This window comes from Tasmannia lanceolata, unplaced genomic scaffold (assembly GCF_043159265.1).
Source record: "Tasmannia lanceolata isolate RefF3 unplaced genomic scaffold, GAP_Taslan_0.1 ptg000025l, whole genome shotgun sequence".
NCBI lineage: Eukaryota > Viridiplantae > Streptophyta > Magnoliopsida > Canellales > Winteraceae > Tasmannia > Tasmannia lanceolata.
Window position 1 is genome coordinate 10,419,966 of NW_027518702.1, and position 19,391 is coordinate 10,439,356.

General features: G+C 38.0%; 2 protein-coding genes across 3 annotated transcripts; both read left to right on the forward strand.

Annotated features, from left to right (window-relative positions):
- On the forward strand, positions 1 to 9,015 carry LOC143857976 (uncharacterized). The gene is made up of 5 exons (XM_077368546.1): positions 1 to 1,745; positions 1,957 to 2,010; positions 2,166 to 2,350; positions 7,670 to 7,748; positions 8,338 to 9,015. The coding sequence occupies exons 1-5, from the start codon at positions 677 to 679 to the stop codon at positions 8,454 to 8,456; spliced, it is 1,506 nt and encodes a 501-aa protein (XP_077224661.1). The 5' UTR covers positions 1 to 676; the 3' UTR covers positions 8,457 to 9,015.
- Positions 9,016 to 12,509: 3,494 nt separating this feature from the next.
- Positions 12,510 to 16,890, forward strand: LOC143857534 (elongation factor 1-alpha). Of its 2 annotated transcripts, none has more exons than XM_077367996.1 (3): positions 12,510 to 12,667; positions 14,490 to 14,977; positions 15,752 to 16,890. In XM_077367996.1, exons 2-3 carry the CDS (start codon positions 14,516 to 14,518, stop codon positions 16,631 to 16,633), a joined length of 1,344 nt encoding a protein of 447 aa, XP_077224111.1. In that variant the 5' UTR covers positions 12,510 to 12,667; positions 14,490 to 14,515; the 3' UTR covers positions 16,634 to 16,890. The 2 variants fall into 2 exon arrangements, with proteins under 2 accessions (XP_077224111.1, XP_077224112.1); XM_077367997.1 differs by lacking the exon at positions 12,510 to 12,667 and adding an exon at positions 12,695 to 12,822.
- Positions 16,891 to 19,391: the final 2,501 nt, after the last annotated feature.

The window sequence follows — 19,391 nt, forward strand, 5'->3', positions numbered from 1 at the left end:
CCCTAACTTTTTTTTTGTTGAAAAGGAAACGATTTGAATCAAAATCTGTAAAACCCAGAACATTTCAATCTTTTTTAGTTTTTATGGGATGCAAGATTTCTCTCTTCTCTAGTCTTTGATTTATTTATTTATGATACTGTGATGATTTTGTTGTTTAATTTCTATCCTCCATCGATTCGTCATTTGTAGATCTTTATCGAAAGATAATAAAAAAAATCCGATCGATTGGTTTATTTATTATTTTATTTATTGGGTTTTCTACTCATGGGTTTTTTTTTTAATTTGAGTTATGCTTTGATTTTGTTGAATGGTTTGTTGAGTTCTCTTGAAATTAGAAAGTGATAAGCAGATTAAGTGACAGATGGGTTTTGGACTAATTGTGAAATTTGTAGTTTGAGATCATGATCTCAGGAAATTTTGTCTGAAAACTTCATGTTGTGATCATAGTTTCAAAATTTCCCCAGTGTCATTGTGGACTTCCCTGACTTGTCTCCCTTTTACATTGGCTGCATTCTTGTCTGAGTTCGCATTTTGCCCTACAAAGTCAATCAAAACTCCTTTTTGACTCTCCCTTGTTATGTTCGCATCAACCGAGTTCTCTGTCGTGTCTTGCCAAGTCGACTAGGATTTGCTTTGGCTGCGTTTTGACCTGCATTCACGTTTTGAAACACTGGTTATGATGAACAAAGACAATTCTCGTGATGGGTTTCTTGGACACCATAAGATTTTGGGAGACATAACCAATCGTCATGGGAAAAGGGAATTTTCGCTGGCTGTGGGTGATGTTGTTCTTGGAAATAAAAATGAGTTTAGGGAAAATGTTGGATGCAAAGCTGATGATGGTGAGTTTTCTCATCAAGTATGTCGAAAAATAGAGAATTTGGTTAAAGGGAAAGAGAATGTGAGTCGGGTGTCGATTAATTCTGAAAAAGTAAGCGGGAAGATAGAGAGTTTGGTGAACGCGAAAGAGAACGTGAGGACGAATTCTGAGAATGTAAGCCAAAAGATAGAGAATTTGGTTAAAGGAGAAGAGAATGTGAGTCGAAAGATAGAGAATTTGGTTAAAGGGAAAGAAAATGTGAGTCGGGTGTCGACGAATTCTGAAAATGTAACTGATGGTAACAGCACGGGTTTGTCTTTGTTGAATGCTAAGTGGCTCTGTCATTCTATGAATTCAGTTAATGGCAGTGAGTCCCTGCACAACAATGTAGCATTGGATGTTCCACGGAACCCTGATGAGATAAAGGAACTTTCAACTTTGTTGGATGATGATTTGCATTTCATAAGAGGCCACACTATGATGCATGGAATTGTCGATGGTGATGGGTCAAAAGATAGCTGTGTTTCTAGCATTTCGGTACCCAAACAATGCAATAAAGTTGGCATGGATATTACTAGGATTGATGGTGATATAAACGATACATTAGTAATAGGTGCACATGGTTATAATGACGAGGGAGAATGCGAGGCAGGGCATGGGCAGTTTTTTCCGTCAATTGATAGCAGTTTACACTTCATGGACTCCCAAGAAAGCAAAGTGGGTGGAAGTGAAAATTTAACTGATGCATCCTTGAACAAATCTAGTTTCATTGGACAATCAAGAACATCTGGTTCACAGGGCTGTAAATTGTTCAACTTAGAGAAAGATGTAGAAGAGAATGTTACTCTTAATGGTGAGGGTGAATTTAATACTAATGACAGCTTAGACATGGACAAAGCTTGCTCATGTTCTTTCTGTTTGAAAGGTATTTTCAATTCTTTATCAAGGGATTTGATTATCTATATGTGCCTTGTTTTTAATCTTGTTATAGTTTATAGTTACTCTACTGAATTTAGAATGCCATGGAGTCTGGATTTATACCTTCACACTCACGGGTGTGAATAAGTGGTTAAATTCATGGAACTTAATTTCTTTGTGTTGCAATGTATCTGATATGAAAGTTGTGTTGTAACTAGCTGCGTATCTGTGGTCTGATCTTCATTACCAAGACACCCATGGCCGATTAGCTGGTAAGCATGCAAAAATTATTCTTGAAATATACTGGGTTTTTTTTAGTTCACTTCATTAGCTAGTAATACTTTAATGTGTTTTATGAGGAAAATATTTTTGTAGATTTTATGGGGTGCTCTCTATTTACTTACTTGATGCGCATTACTTTATACAGCATTGGAGAAGAGTAGGAAGAAGGTCAAGCTTTTGGTAGGAAGAAGTTATAACAATGACAGTATTGGCACAATTGCTAGCGAAAACACCAAGAAATCAACAAAACTGGAATTTGATCTCATGCATCAATGGAGATCACTCTTCCTTCACACTGACGATGCCCTCGCACACGAAAAATCCCAGCTTGTGAGTGCCTTTCTTTATCCATGCCCTCTTGGGTCTTGGCTGCCTTGCTATTTCTTTCTGATTTTGTAATAATTTTTATTTCTTTCTTTGGCTGTGGAGTTCTACAATATATATCACTTTTTTTGCTTTTCTTAACAAAGGCCCCCATTAAAGCCCCATATTTTCAATCCTACCCCCTTCACAATACCTATTTTACCCTTCTTTAGGAATTTTTTATTATACATTTTGTCCACAAAGTCAACATGGTGGCGTTTTTTCTTTGCAAAATTACGGATTGGGTGCATATGTTACATAATACTACGGATTTTTGTGAACATATTACATAATACTATGGATCCAGGACACCTTTAAAAATATTGACGAATTCCGGGCACCTTAAGAGGAACAACAATTATGGAGACCTCTATAGATTGGAGGGCTAGGATCAGCCTATGGAAATGATTTTACTGGCACAACCTATTTATGTTGTGTTCCATCACATGGACAGTTTGGATCAACCTATGATGTGGTCCGTACAGTTCTTTGTCGGGTTTTTTACTAGTATATATATATGTGTGTGTGTGCGTGTGTGTGTGTGTGTGTGTGTGTGTGTGAGGAATAAGATTGGCGGTCGAGGGCCCAAAACTCATGTGGGCCCACATTGTTAGGATGATCCAAAGCATTTATTTGCAAGGCCCTTACATAGATAGGGTGTGTACAAAAAATCAGCTCCATAGGATCATCCTAACCCATCCAAAAGTGGAGGACAAAATGGACAGACACCGTTTGCCACAAATCTGCCCATTTTTGCCCTCCACTTTTGGAGGGGTTAGGATGATCCAATGGAGCTGATTTTTTGACACACCCTATCTACTATGGGGCCTTGCAAATGAATGGTTTTGGTCACCACAAAAAATATGGGACCCATATGTTTGGGCCTTCGACCGCATATAACCTTATATGCGGTCGATCGCACACTCCTTTTCCTCTCTCTCTCTCTCTCTCTATATATATATATATATATATATATTTCTTGGAGGGAATTTTGCATTCTTGGACTCTCTCTTGAATTTATAGTATATGGTGATTGCTCCAAACAATGTTATTAGTCTTTTGGTTTTGAAAAAAAAAATTAACAGGTATATAATATGTGTTTGTTCTTTGCTGTAGACACAATCTTGCCAAATTTGTGTATTTCCTAATGATGTAATTGATGTTCCATTTGTTAGAGATAGAAAGAGGGGATTAATAGTACAGTGTTAATCTGTGTTACCAGAAGAATAAATAGGAGTTAAATATTGGATAAACGACATAACTAGTGCTTCTAGCCTATAATTGAATAGAGAATACATTATATTTTTAAAATGGGGATGGAAAATTATATATGCTAAACTGAAGGAAGAAAAGTGTTTGAATTAAGTATAGTTTGGGATGAGTGAGTTTGGCTTTGAAAGAAGAGGAAGTGACAGTAAGTTAGTATCATAGTTACCGGATTCGCCAACTGCCCTTTGATCCGCGATCCGGGGTCGCACGATCCCAAACGTGGTTCGCTAGCGACCCGGATCGCCAAAAGTGACGAACCGCGGCGACTCGCGAGAGAGAAAGAGAGATATGCATGTAGACTAAGAGAGAGATGGAGAGAGAGCTACAAATTTTATATATTTTGGGTTGAATTGGAACTAGAGCTTTATTTTTTATAAAAATATGTAGGGCATACATGAGGTTTTTTTATAAAATGGATGTAGTATTGGACTATGGAAGGATATTCATATATTCCAGGAACTTTCTTTTTGAAAAAATATGTATGACATACATGAGGTTATTATATTTTGTGTATTAAATGTATGTAGTGTGTACTATGGAATGATATTCCTGTATATATATATATATATATGCCCTCATCGTACCGCGTACCTGGCTACCATCATACCACGTACCCCGCACCCGTTCCCGTACCACGTACCGGAACAATCCGCCTTCCAGGTAACATTGGTTAGTATTGCTTTAAAATGTCAACACATACTATTGAAGTAGTATGTATGGCAATGAAACAAGGGCTATCTCTTTGGGTCATGTTAGCGCAATTTGTACAAATCATCCCTTGGATTTTGCACCCTTTCTCCTGTCTTCAGTCTCACTACCTATGGGCGTTCCATTTTCTTTTCATGTTGCTATAATTCCTCCTTAACCGTATGTGAGGTTGCACTTCATCAATATGGGAGAGAGAGAACATTGTGATTGTATGTGAATTGAGTAATGTTATGTTACTATGATCTGCAAGTTGTTTCACCACCAGGTTCTTAATTATTTTTTGAAGTTGATCGTTAGCAAGGGGTGTTTACTTGAGGGAAAGTTATAGTTAAGAGTAGTGATATATCAATACCTAACAAAAGTATCAATGAGATAACCATTGAATATGTGTGTATATACAGTACTATGTGAGTATGAAAAAAAACAATAAAGAAAATGTTTAGAAAATCCGCCAGGCAAATCCGATCTAATCATGCACAAATTAACGGAAAAGATAAAACAATAAAACAAGCCACATGATGAACACCAAAATTTATGTGGTTCGGCCAAGCCTGCATCCACGGGCGAAAACATGATCTACTATGAGAAAAACAATATGCAATGATTACAATGAATCAAACACAAAACCCACAAACCTGTAACCCTTTCCTTGCTCCTCTCACCTAATACTGTACACTGAGAGTTACCCGAGAGAAAACCCCGAAAGAAAGATAAAATAAGGTTATAACACGCGTTCGTAGTATACACAACAATTGGTTCTCAACAAGAATTGAATAAACAATATATTATACCTTTAAAATGAGGATAGACAAATAGACATGCAAAATAAAGGAAGAATAGTGGATGGATTAACTATAGTTGGAAGAGTGTGCGTGCGTGCGTGTGTGTGTTGGGGGGGGGGGGATTGAGTTTGACTTTGAACGAAGGGGAAATAATCATGAGCTAGTATTGCTTTAAAATGTCAACGCATGAACTATTAGAGTAGTATGTATTGAAATAAACAAGCCCATTTCTTTTGACCATATAGTACACATCATCACTTCAATAGATATAATTGTCTAGGTGAATACAGAATGGTTTAGGCCTTCTCTAATGTAGTTGTTGAAGATCATTATCTATGGCTATCCTTTTTGTGCTTCCTCACTACAATAGTTGTTGTAGAAGAAGATGAGATCACGAATGACGAATCCTTACAATGATCAGTTTCAAGGAAATGGATGTGTAGGCTGGGACATAAGAGGCCTTTGTCAAAGACAATAGGTTGTGCTAAGATGCGATCTTGCAGTCCAGGCGAGAAGATGCTTACAATCAAGGTTTCAAAATTTTGTTTTGGTTTCAATTTCAATCAGCATAGAAACGAAAATGTTTAGATTTCGGTTGGAAATTTCGATAGAAATCCTATAGAATCATGAAAACGTGTGGAAACATGTGCAAATGATGGACATTTAAGATGAAACTTTCTGGAAGTGCTAGCATAAGCACAACTGCACAAATACACACTAAAAAATTATCACATAAGCAAAAAAAAAAAACCTATCTATAATGGTTTAACAACGTCCAACACCTAGGGACATGCGCTCTCTGATAATTCAGAATATACCACATTTCACATATAATTTATATAAACATTTATGCGTAACACATGCATCACATTTCACCCGCAATTCATATAAATATAATTACGCAACATATATTGGTATAGTATACCACCATAGTTGTCAACCCGTGACTCGACTCGACTCGACTGTTGACTCGTAAGAGTTTTTGACAAGAATAGAAATTTAAACAATATAATTATATATCAAAAGATGAAGCATGTAAACAATATAATCCAATAGCACATAGGCACCAAACCAAGAATACAAATAACTGTTGTTTGTAACTTGCATGCACAAAAATAATTTAGTTTCAAGTTCCAACTTCCAAGTTTTCAACCATCAAAACAAGAAAGCCTAGGCCAGCGACTTGACTTGACTCGTAGGAGTCTTATTTTTTTGAGTTGACTCCCAGCGACTCGTTCGAGTCTCCAGACGACTTGGACGAGTCTTCAACAGAGGAGAGTCTCCCATTCGACTCGCCTCAAAAGCCCAGTGACTTGACTCAACTCGACTCGAGAGTTGACTCGTAAGAGTTTGACAAACTGCAAGCCATCCATGCAACTCGCCTCGAAAATCCAACGACTCGACTCGACTCGGGAGTTGACTCTTACTATTCGTAAGATTTTTTTTTTTTTAATGACATAGGGTATCCCCACCCCAATTTTTAGGGCGAGACTATTCCTTACTGATGCGCGCAATCACCCATAAACCACACGCATCGGGCAAGCCCGGGGGGATTTGAACTCTCGTCACTGGGGAGCATACCCATGACTTTAAGCCAAAGAGCCACACCTATAGGGGTTTGACAACTATGTATACCACCACTACACTTGCAATTTTAGTTTCGTTGTGTATTTTGGTGGGGATGGAAACAAAAACATTTTGGTTGTTACGTGTCAATTTTGGTGAAAATTTAAAAGCATACTCACAAGACAAATTGCATAGATGGTCAAGTGGCTTTTTTTTTTTTGAATAGTAACTGATTTCATTAAAAGGGGAAGACCGAGAGAGTCCCCCCCCACACACCACATTACAAACACGCCCAGACAGAGAAAAATAGATGGTCAAGTGGCTATGGTGGTTCTTTGCCTTTCCAAGAGAATATGTGATGACCATTTGAAGATGCTTGTGCCTTTTTTTGTGGCAAAAGAGAAGGGAAAAGAATTGTTGGACTCTTCCATGATGAGATGGTTTCTCAACAGGTAAAAAAGAAAATCTTTGGTACCTCTCCCCTGTGGGAATCGAACATGAGACATCAGATAATGCTCATGAACCCTTACCACAAATATAACTGAGGGATTGGTAAAGAATGTTTTTTGAATTTTCACCCAAAGGGAGTCTTCCTTGAGGGGTTTGTGAGATGGGTTTGCTCAAATAGAAAATGGTCTTTTAGTAAGAAAAGAACACAAACTAGGAGTTTTGGTTAAAAGAAAAGTGAAAATTTTCCATTTCAAAAAAAAAAGTGACAGTTTTGATTCATTTTCTATTCAAAAAAAAAAAAAAAAAGGAAGAAGAAGAACAGAAAAGTGACAGTTTGGGAAATTTTTAGTAAGATTAATATATGCAAGAGAGATCTTTTGGCTTTTTGTTTCCAAGAGATTTTTCTTTTTTCTTTTTAATAATTGAGGTCTTTACAGGTTTAAACTTTATTTTCCTTTATTGTTAATGTTCATGTCAGCACTAATGTGATCTTTTCTTTTCTACATGGCAGCAATCAAATCTACATAGTTTAAAAGAATTGAGAGGGATCTACAAGAAGGATCTAGAGATGATTGAAGGGGCAAGTTCAGGTAAAACATAACATAAGATGTTTCAGATGATTTCAAAACCAGGATAACATCTGTAAGTTGCCTTGTTTGGCATTAATTTACACTGAGGTGTTAGTGAGTCAACATTTAGAAGATTGATTGAGATTTTTTTTAACTTATCAGTTATCACCATTCACATGGTTCTTGTATTTGTCAAACACCCATAACCTTTTATTAATTATTTTCGGCCATCTGTTTTCAATTATTAATTGGTTTCAGTGATGAAACCACTTCACAGTTTCCTTTGTCCTATGAAATGATATGTTTGCATCTCTAAGGTTATAATTGTTGTCTGATACATCTTAGTATTTTACACAGTATTGGCTCAGGTGGCATTGCCGTGGCAACCCAAGCGGGGGGGATTTGATTTAATAACTTTTTGTTCCAATTCTTAAGTAAAATAAAAAAAAAACAAACATAATTAAGAACTAGGAAGATAAAAATCAAGATTCAAAAGGAATATAAAATGAGTTAAGAGAAGTGCACCAAGAATTTTATAATGGTTTGGCCCAATCCCGGCCTATTTCCACTCTCATAGGGAAATTCCTACCTTGTGCTTTCACTATCCCAGTCTTCTTACGGGTGAAGACCAAACCACTTACAAGCTTTGTAGCCAAGCTCCTTCCGAAGTTGATGCGGTGCGTCCCACCAAACCAAGCTTTATCTCCAAGCTTTCTGACTGAAGGTTGATGCAGTGTCCTCACCAATTATAAGAAGAAAGGAAATAGTATTCAGAAAGGCAAATTCACAATTGAAGCATAGACACTCTCAAAGAAAATATTACAAGTTGAATCCTAAGCTAATCCCTCAAATGGTTGAACTTTGATGGTTCTAGTTTGGGAAATCCTGGACCAGCTGGCATTGGAGGACTATTGAGGAACGAAGAGGGGGTGGTGATTTGGGCCTTTAGAGGCCCCATCAGAGTCGCAGACGCAAATGGGGCGGAAGTTCACGCCATTGATTAGGGCATTAGGATGCTCCATAATGTGGATAAGAATAAGGTGGTTGTGGAAGGGGATTCCCTCAACATTATCAGATGGCTTCGGGGTGCCAAGGCAGTTCCTTGGAGATTTGGTGCCTATTTTGATGAAATTAATGATAATATTGCAGTGGCAGCAATCCCATTCAAGCATGTTAGGCGGTCTGCCAATGGCGAAGCGGATAGTCTAGCGAGAGCCGGGGTGCACAAAGAAAGCCTCGAACTGTTTGATTTGCTTCTTCCTTAGTTCTTTCTGTATGTTTTTGTCAATTTTTTCTGATTGTACTCCTTTCCAGGGTCCTTCTCGGTCCCTGTTTTTTAATTAATCTATTTGCCATAAAAAAAAAACCTCTTGTAATATGATTCAAGGTAAGCTCAAGTGTCTTGGACAAGTGTTTAGGGGCCTTAGGACCCTTTTTATAGAAGTTTGGAACCAAGATTAGCCGTTATAGGCTCCCAACGTTCAGATTGGACGATCCACGGACAACCGAGGTTTGTCCGTGCAACTAGCCATTGAGTTTCTCGTATGGCCGACCATGAGGCCCACGGTCGTCCGTGCAAGGATCTGTTCTGGTTTGGCCAATTTCCACAGTTTCAGGCCAGTTTGCACAGTCTCAAGCCAATTTGCACAATGTGCAGAGTTTTAGTCCTTCTAAAGCCCTGAGTGTGTTCCTTCATGGTTCAAACTCCACTCGGCTATTCGGATTTGTGTGCAATTCGTCTTATGTCCAATTTGAGCTTAAATACCTTTGTTTTAGATTATCCCTAGTGCTGTTAACTTACACACATTAGAGATTAGTTTCATACAATCAAAGACTTGACTAGTTAATCTTCAATGAACACTTCAAGTCTTCACTCCTTAAGCTTCCATGGATGTTTTTTAGGCATTGAGCCTTCAACTTCAGCTCCACTCTCCATGTCTCAAAGATCTAGCCTTCCTAATTCACTTGCTTGAATTTGACCTTTAACATAGTATTCTTAGACAACATTGAAGGCATTAGTAAAACACTAATATAAGTAACATATTGTTGTCATCAAAACAAGATTTGAGAGAATGACCAAGGTTGAACCCTTGGGCTTGCTTCTTTGAGTGCCAAGAATAGATTTCTTCTTAGGACTGAAACTGATCATTTAATTTAGCCGTCGACAAAACTGATCTTTGAGAGCTGGGAATTGATCATTTTTTAGGAATAAATTTTACGTAATAAATTTTACCCATAAGGGGAATAAAAGTATCTTAGCACTTTATATTGTATGTTTATATTTAAATCATGGACGCTTAATGCTCCTAGCTATTGCTTATGAGCTTGTCCTACATGGGTGTACTTTTCCTTTGCTTCACATTTTAAAAGACTCCAACAATTTTTTTTGAATGGTAACGTGAATTATTTGAAGCATGACTTCACATTTCCCAATAGTGAAGTTATGAGCAATATGCTATCTTTGCTTTTGTACCAAAAGTTGAGTTCGGTTCGCCTACGAGAAACAACCAATTACTCCAAAAGCTTAGGCCCTGTTCATTTGAGATTATGATAACCGATGGTGAGCCCCCAAACTATTTTTATACCAAGCAGTTGTTGGGGTTTGAACTTCCATGAGGCAATAGCTCTGATACCATGTGAAACAACCAAATACTCCAAAAGCTTAAGCTGTTAAGAGTTGTTGTTATTTAATCATCTATACTTTAACAATCTCAAAGCGTGCTCTTGGGAGAGGATAGTGTTTTAGGAAATGCTTACATGGCTTTTATGCTTCTGAATTATAATCCCTTATTTAATCTTGGTATAGCTGATTACTCCTTACTACTATGTGTAACCTTTATTTTCCAATATACAATGAAAGCTTAGGTCCTCCGTTTTGGATTCTGAGAACCGATCTTGAGTCCAATGATCAGTTTTGGACTCTTCTCTAAACATAGCCCAACAATCCTCCTAAATTTATATAGGGTTCCTCTGTTGCTCTTGTGGCTAGAGAATTATGCCAGGACTTTTCACCAATACTTTACAGTAAAAATACTGAACACCCACTTGGAATCAAATATGAAATGCTAAGGGCCTGTTTGTTTTGGATTTGAGAACCGATTGTGAGTCCAAAACTGTTTATTGGATTCAAATTGAGTCCAATAATCAGTTTTGGACTCACAATCGGTTCTCAAAATCCGAAACAAATAGGGCCTAAGCACCTTCTAGAAGCTTCTGCCAGCTTGATCCACTGGCAACTTGTTGGACTGTTCGTTTGAGATTATGATAACCGATGGTGAGACCCAAAACCGATGCTTAGGCCTTAACATTCACATCTATCTGAGCTGTGGATCATGAATGAGTGCAGGTAGAAGATTATTTATTTATTTTTTTGAAAAAGATAACTTTATTCCAAGTGTAAAAGAGATTATAGATTCACATCAATGGGAAGAGAGGACCTCTTGTAAACTATGTCCCTCAAAGCCCCAGATTTAGCCAATCTATCCGCTAGATCATTGGCGCTTCTGTGGATATGAGAAGGAAACAAAACTTTTGTTAATCAACTAATCTCAGACTGCAGGTAAAAGATTATCCACCTTATGAGTGTTGGGGAGGGTAACCTAGTGTGTGGAGGCAGTCAAAATGTAGCACATTGATCGGCATTTGGGGGACACCAGTGGCGGTGTTGTTAAGGTGAAAAAAAGTAAACACCTTTGGTCTTATTGGAATAGACCAAGGGGAGGAGGGAAGCTACACCACCACCTCCAGTTGTGCTGATATGGGTTGTAGGGAATGAGTGAAACCAATGGCTTTTATGCCTAGCTAGTTTGGACCACAGTCTTAAATTTCAAGAGAAACTGATACAAAATGTTATATTCCGACTGAAACAACCGAAATGCATAAGCCAAAATCATAAATGTAATAGTAGCACGTAAGCACGTGGCTTACGAGTGATTGCGCCCATCCATAGGGATTAGTCCCGCCCTAAATGGAGTGGGAATATCCAATGTCAAAAAAGAAAAATGTAATTGTAGTATACTAATATTAGGGATTTTCTAACGTCCACCGCAAAAGGCATTTCGTAGATGGTCTGTCACATGTCAGACCAGCCACCTCGTGAATGATGACAAAATTTGCTGAAAAGTGAGTTTCTGTGGCTGCTCTGACATGCGACAGACCATTTGCGAAATGCCTTTTGCGATGGACGCTAGCAAATCCCACTACATTAATATGTATTACATAATTATATAATTCCACTAATTATATTGTAGAAGGGATTTCTCGGGCCGGGGATTAAAAAAATTTCTCGAAGCGGGGACAGGGATGGGGATGGCTCTGGCCTGGCCCCACTCCACACCATATTCCCCATTTATAAAATTACATAAATAATCCATATATATCTTGAATATTATGAAAATACCACCATAAAGTGTTATATTTTAGTTTGGAACTTTATATTCTTATTTAATAATTGTTTGATTAGATTAAAAAGGTAGACATTGTTATTATAGAAGGGCAGAGATGGGGCGGGGAATTCTTCCCCATAGTGTGTTGGCTGGGACGGAGATTAGATTTCTCCCGGGGATGGGGATTCCCCACAATCCTTGAAGCGGGGACGAGGAGGGGATGAGGAATTTCCCTTGAGGTGAGGACTGGGATTGGTTCCCAAAAAAGCCCTCACTAGAAAAATAAGATATAAAAGACAAGCTGAGTTTCTGCAATTATAAAAACATGATTGTGCTGATATCATTTCCCGTTCGGCTCGTCTCGATTTTTATTAGTGAAGAGACCAAAATGTGAAAATACCCCCTTCTAGGCTTCTACTCTAAAGAAACTATAGGGGCAATTTAGGAACTTCAGTTCCTATAAATACAAGCCATTTCTAGGGTTTGCTTCATCTTCTATCTCACCTTTTCTAGGGTTTGCTTTAGTCTCTCTCTGCTGCTGGATCTCCGATTCAAGTAAGTTTCTCCGCCGAAACCCTAATTTTTCCTTCGATCTCTTCGTAGATTTGTTGAATCCCTATGAGAATTGTGTTATTCTCAGCGATTGAGCTCTTTTTTTCTCCAACTTTTTCCGATTCTCTTTGTTTTCTCATGTCAGATTTCATTTTATGGTGAGATGATTCATCTTCTGTATTTCAATACGGTTATTTTGTTGTTGTTTTGGTTCCGATCGTGTTGGATATGAGATTTGAGATTTTAGGGTTTTAGATTCCTTTAATGCAATGTTAGGGTTTTTTTTTTTTTTTTTGTTCCTTTTGGATTTACTGTTTTGCATGATGTAATCGATGCGATGGTGGTTTGAGTAATTTTATTTTGTTGTAATGATTGATTTTATGGAATTATTTTTTGATGATTTCTGTGTTTGTATTGTTTTCTGATTCTTTTTAAATTTTCTCTGGTTCTAGAAAATATATCATTGCTTTTTGTTTAGATGATTTGGAGTATTTATCATGATTTACAAGCTCTCTATTGTCTCGAATATTTTTTATGATTGAGTCTTTAAATCCTGTTTTCATAGTGGATCCAGATTCACCGTCGAAAATAAAATTATGGATCGGGATTTTGCATTTCCATGTTTTTGTGGTTGTCCTATGGTGAATACATGATTCAGCATCTATTTTATTTCTCAATATATATATGCTAGACATGCGATCCTAAAATCTATCTCTAATCTTACCTACTTTTTATATTGAAGTTTCTTTTGTATGCAGAATGAGAAATAATTGGAATTAGGGTTGGCAACTGATGTTGTGAATGTTGAATACTGAATAGGGGTGCAACTCGGGTCAAGTTGGATCGGGTTGAGGGCAACCCTAACCCAACCCAACCCAACCAGAGCCTCGGGTTGAAGATGGCCAACCCTAACCCAACCCGCCTCTAAATTTCTCAACCCTAACCCAACCCATCTACTCGAAATTGGGTCGGGGTGAGTCGGGTTGGTTCTGCTTCACCTTGGGCAAAATAGAAAAATACAATAACCCAAAGAAAATTGAGATAAAATTAGAGGACGGAGGTCAAGTTCGGGTCGGTTCGGGTTGCCGAGGCCTAAACCCTAACCCAACCCGAAATTAAATCGGATTGGCTTTTTCCAACCCTAGGAAATGCCAACCCAATCTGAGACAAAATCGGGTTGATCGTGTCAGGTCTGGGTTGAACCTGACCCAAGTTGCACCCCTAATGTTAAACCTCACTCATAGTTAGCAAAACACTGTTTTAAACGTCGTTTTTTAAAACATGTTTTATTGGTTTGCTGTTTAATACTCCGTTTGAAACTGTTACAGTAAAAAAAACTCCATTTTTTTAGAAAAAAAACATTTTAAACACATGTAAAATGCGTTTTTAGCAAACTTTCCAACTTTACCACAAAATTTTCAACTCATTTTTTTTGTGTTTCCATTTTTTTAGTACATTTTTTAAACCAATACCGTATTAAACTTGGAACTTTTCTCGTCCTGTGTTTTTACCGAAACACGTTTTGCTAACTATGACTACACTGCATGAGTGTACATAGTGCTTTTGAGGTTGTTGAGTAGGTGAGTGTACATAGTGCTTTTGAGGTTGTTGAGTAGGCTTTATAAAGAGTAATGAACGTATTTGAGGAAGTAGGAAGTATGCAAAATTGCAAATGACTGGGATGCCTTGCTCATTTCCTATTTGTTCCTTTAAAAAATTAACATTGTTTTTATCTGTTGTTGAAATTTACCTCTTCTATCTTCTATTTTCTATGAGTGGCTTGGAATTGCAATGTGATTCATTTTATTTTATTTTTATCCTTTAGCTTTTTAGTTTTACGGCAAAGCAGTAATGGGTAAGGAGAAGTTTCACATCAACATCGTGGTCATTGGTCATGTCGACTCTGGAAAGTCGACAACCACCGGGCATCTCATCTACAAGCTTGGTGGAATTGACAAGCGTGTTATTGAGAGGTTTGAGAAGGAAGCTGCTGAGATGAACAAGAGGTCATTCAAGTACGCATGGGTGCTTGACAAACTAAAGGCTGAGCGTGAACGTGGTATCACCATTGACATTGCTCTGTGGAAGTTTGAGACTACAAAGTACTACTGCACTGTCATTGATGCCCCTGGTCATCGTGATTTCATTAAGAACATGATCACGGGAACATCCCAGGCTGACTGTGCTGTCCTTATCATTGACTCAACCACTGGTGGTTTTGAAGCTGGAATTTCAAAGGATGGCCAGACCCGTGAGCATGCATTGCTTGCGTTTACACTGGGAGTCAAACAGATGATCTGCTGTTGTAACAAGGTAGCTACTTTTTCCCCTTACGTCATGTTATTGTTAATTTGCTTTTTAATTATAGGGGTTTTCTACAATTAAATGGTGCTAGTAAGCTGGTAGGAGTTGCTTTTGCCTTTATATTCTCTTTGAAATAACTCTATGGCACTAATGGGATAATAGAGAGATGTTTATATTCTGAAAACTGTGAAAGTACTCATAATTCTGGTTGGCTTTCTGCCTCCCTGATTTTTGACGGTTGTATGTATTTTAGTTTTGCAGCAGCTTTGTTGTAGCCTTGACTGTCTCAGTCGCAGGGTTTCTTTCTCTTCTTTTTAGTAGAACTCTCATCATTAAAAAAATCGGTTGGCTTTTTTCCCTATTGTAGCGAGCTAGATGCATTTTTATTTTTGAATTTTGAAAAAAGATATAAGTAGTACCTGTCCTAGTTTTTACAGGTGAATTATTGCTGTCAACTAAAGTTCTGTTTCTTTAATTTTATTGGAAGACTTTAAAAGAAAATTCTTTCATTCTAAAGGAGCATTACTAGTTATTCTGTGACATGCTTTTGGATCCATGGTACAATCCATTTGCTTAGGACTGGGTTTTTTATTTTGGGGGATCTAGCACAATTTAATTATTCATGTTTGTTCCCTTGTAAATTTATTCCTTGAGAATAGTTAAGCATGTTCATGTTGCCCTGCTATTAGTTTAGCCATTGACGATAAATGAATACATTTCTCCTCAGTATCTTCGTGCATAAATAGTAATTGGAGTTTCTTTCTTTGATTGATCTGTTCATAGATGGATGCTACCACTCCCAAATATTCAAAGGCAAGGTACGATGAAATTGTGAAGGAGGTCTCTTCCTACCTTAAGAAAGTCGGGTACAACCCAGAAAAAATCGCGTTTGTCCCCATATCCGGTTTTGAGGGTGACAATATGATTGAGAGGTCCACCAATCTCGAATGGTACAAAGGCCCTACACTTCTTGATGCTCTAGACATGATTTTGGAGCCCAAGCGTCCCTCAGACAAGCCACTCCGCCTTCCACTTCAAGATGTCTACAAAATTGGTGGCATTGGAACTGTCCCTGTTGGTCGTGTCGAGACTGGGACCATCAAACCCGGCATGGTCATCACATTCGGCCCCACCGGTCTCACCACTGAGGTTAAATCCGTGGAAATGCACCATGAAGCCCTCCTTGAAGCTCTCCCTGGTGACAACGTTGGCTTTAACGTGAAAAATGTTGCAGTCAAGGATCTAAAACGTGGGTTCGTTGCCTCAAACTCCAAAGACGATCCTGCTAAAGAGGCAGCTAACTTCACTTCCCAAGTGATTATCATGAACCACCCTGGACAGATTGGAAATGGGTATGCCCCAGTTTTGGATTGCCACACCTCGCACATAGCAGTCAAGTTTGCAGAGATTTTAACCAAAATTGATAGACGGTCTGGAAAGGAGTTGGAGAAGGAACCCAAGTTTCTTAAAAATGGAGATGCTGGTATGGTGAAGATGATCCCTACAAAGCCTATGGTTGTGGAGACATTCTCAGAGTACCCTCCTTTAGGGCGTTTTGCTGTTAGGGACATGAGGCAGACAGTTGCAGTGGGTGTCATTAAGAGTGTGGAGAAGAAGGACCCATCTGGTGCTAAGGTCACCAAATCAGCAGCAAAGAAGAAGTGAACCGCGGCAGGGCTAGGCACTATTAGTAGTTTTGAGTCAGTTTTGAGTGTTTGGATGCAGAACTGGGTGCTTGATCGTCGGTGGCGAAGGTATGTTTTGAGTTCCCCTTTTCTGATTTAGAGACCTGATCATTTTGAGTACTTTTTCCAGTTATCTTGCATGGATTCTATGTTTAATTTTGGTTGATGCTTGTCATTTAGATGTTTGTTTTGAGTGTTAGTTTGAAGAGAGTATTAAATAAAATTAGCGTTTTCGTATTTGAGAGGTTTATTTGATCTTGCAGCATTTTGTCTTCTCTAATCAAAGTAGATTTAAATGATCATGTACTTGGGGTGCTTAGCTTTCATGTATCTATGCCCTTAAACTACTACAAACAGAATCCCAGATGCTCTTAGGCCCTGTTTGGAGGGATTTTTTGGAGAAGGTTGGAAAAAAAAATATTTTTTTTTTTCCAGAGTTTCCTGTTTTCCCATTATTTGATTAACACACATGAAAAAAGAAACTTGGGCCCCCGCAGTTCAAATTTTACTTACAGTGGTGGACCTTCAATTTATGATGATATCTCTCAAAATGAGTCATCACCATTTCCCTCTAAATCATGGAAACAAAAAAATTCCACAAGAAATACTTTTCCTGGTATCCAAACAAGTCCCAAGTTCATTAGTTATTAATCTGCCCAGAAGTCATCATTCTCCTCTGCTTTATCAGTGGAAAAAATGAGGGTGAAAAATTGTCCTCTGGTCTCTGTTTCTTTCGATATAAATGGGCATAAAACAAATTTTACTCCTATTTAATAGTGGAAAAATGAGTGTAAAAAATTGTTTCTCCCATTTTATGTTGAAAAAGGAAATTCAGCCTTGGGGGGTGCATGGAGCAGCAGTGAGGGCGGCGGAGAGGTATTTTGCTGAGATGAATTTAACCCACTAGGAGTTAGGTTGGGTTAGGACTGCCATTCTAAGCTTCACCATGAACAGTTCATTCATGGCATAAGGGGGACAATGCCTAATGCCTAATGCCTATCACCAAATGTAACTTTTGTAAAGTTGAGCAGATCATCTGTAAACAAGAGTTTTAAAATATTGGCCATGTTTCAGCAAACCATGATTTTTTCTCTCCATGGAATACAAGTTTCTACTGTGGTTTTTTCAAAAGGGTGGGAGAGACTTGGGAGGGCATGAGTGGGTTGAGGGTGATAAAATGCTAGTAAATAAGGGAAAAAATAAATTTTGATGGCACTCTTAGTATTCTGTGAACCTGCTATCACAAGAATTCCAAAACCTTATTGACAACCTAACATGAGTATATAGCTCTACAATTAAGGAAAAGAGTTTCGTTTCGAAAAGCAATGAAAAAAAAAAGAACTTATATCCAGAGCTATATTTTGATAATGGCACTCGTGACTGACTCTTTCACTCGACACGGTAATTCAAGATTTTATTTTATTTTTTTGAAAAAAAGAAGAAGAAGATTCGAGCTGCGCAATTGAATCGATAAACTTTAGCAATTGTGTGTGATCTTTCAAATGACTGTAAGGAGAAGATTTGGGTCCAAAATGATCTTGCATTGTCACTAAAAGGTCATGTTTGGATACCACAAGATTTAGATTTCGATTTCTCGCATTTGCAGTTGAGATTTGGAACTAGATCAGATCCTTAGATTTTCAAATCAGCTACAACAGTGAAAAAAAAGTTAAATTTTCAAATCTGTTCTGCAAGGACATTATTTGGAAATCAATATTTGTGGCAATTACCTTCACCATCCCGCTCCTCGACCTTGTTGCAGCAGCAGCAAGACCCCGACACCTCCTCTCTCATGAGGATGATTGATGTAATTTGTATCCAAAACTCAAATCCAAATACAAAAGCATGAGGTATCCAAATGTGGCCTACTTTTATTTAGGAAAACATTCAAATCTTTCTAAAATCCTAAATTCATGGGAGGTGAAAAGGCAAAAGGTGAAAATATGAAAGTTTTATAATTGGGCATGGAATCGGATCGCCAGGTAACAAATACAAGATGGCATTGAGCAAACCAGGTAACAGATGGTGGGAAAACTGTCTGTCACGAAAAACTGTTTTGTTGTATAGTTACTAGGGATTTGCTATCCAATTTCGCTGAAAGCCATTTGGCGACTCACTTTTACAGGAGATAACCTAATCTCAGATGAATTAAATGAATAAGACAAAATCTGCTAAAAAGTGAGCATGTGTGGCTGATCTCTCCTGCAAAAGTGATCCAATCTGCAGATTGGCTTTCCACAAAATTGCCTAGCAAATCCCCTAATTACTAACTTACTATGATGGTGAAAGGTGTGGGAAGGCCCGGATTGGGATATTGAAGTATCAACTTTTCCCAAAGGTGAAAATTAGAGTTTATCATTAGTTAAGACAAAAAAAAGTGAAAAATTGCATACTAACCATTCGTCTGCAATCGATTGTCAGATGTGGGACCCAGCACTTAGTCAGCAATCAGACCCAAATCAGCTAACAGTCAGCAGGGTCCCACCAGCATGCAGCTATATCGTCCATTCCCACTTGGGATTTTTCTTTCCATTCTAAAACCATGAAAGATGAGAAGGGTTTGGAATCTCCTCTATGAGGTTTTGCTTACTCTGAAAAGGACCCAATGTCACTCCCTTTTGCTTGCTTTCTTATCTCCAAAGATAAGAAAATTTGGATGTGTCTATAGGAAACCCACCATCTCTTTATTGTTTTATTCTTTTCCCTCAACATGCAAAATACCCACAAATCTAGCTAAG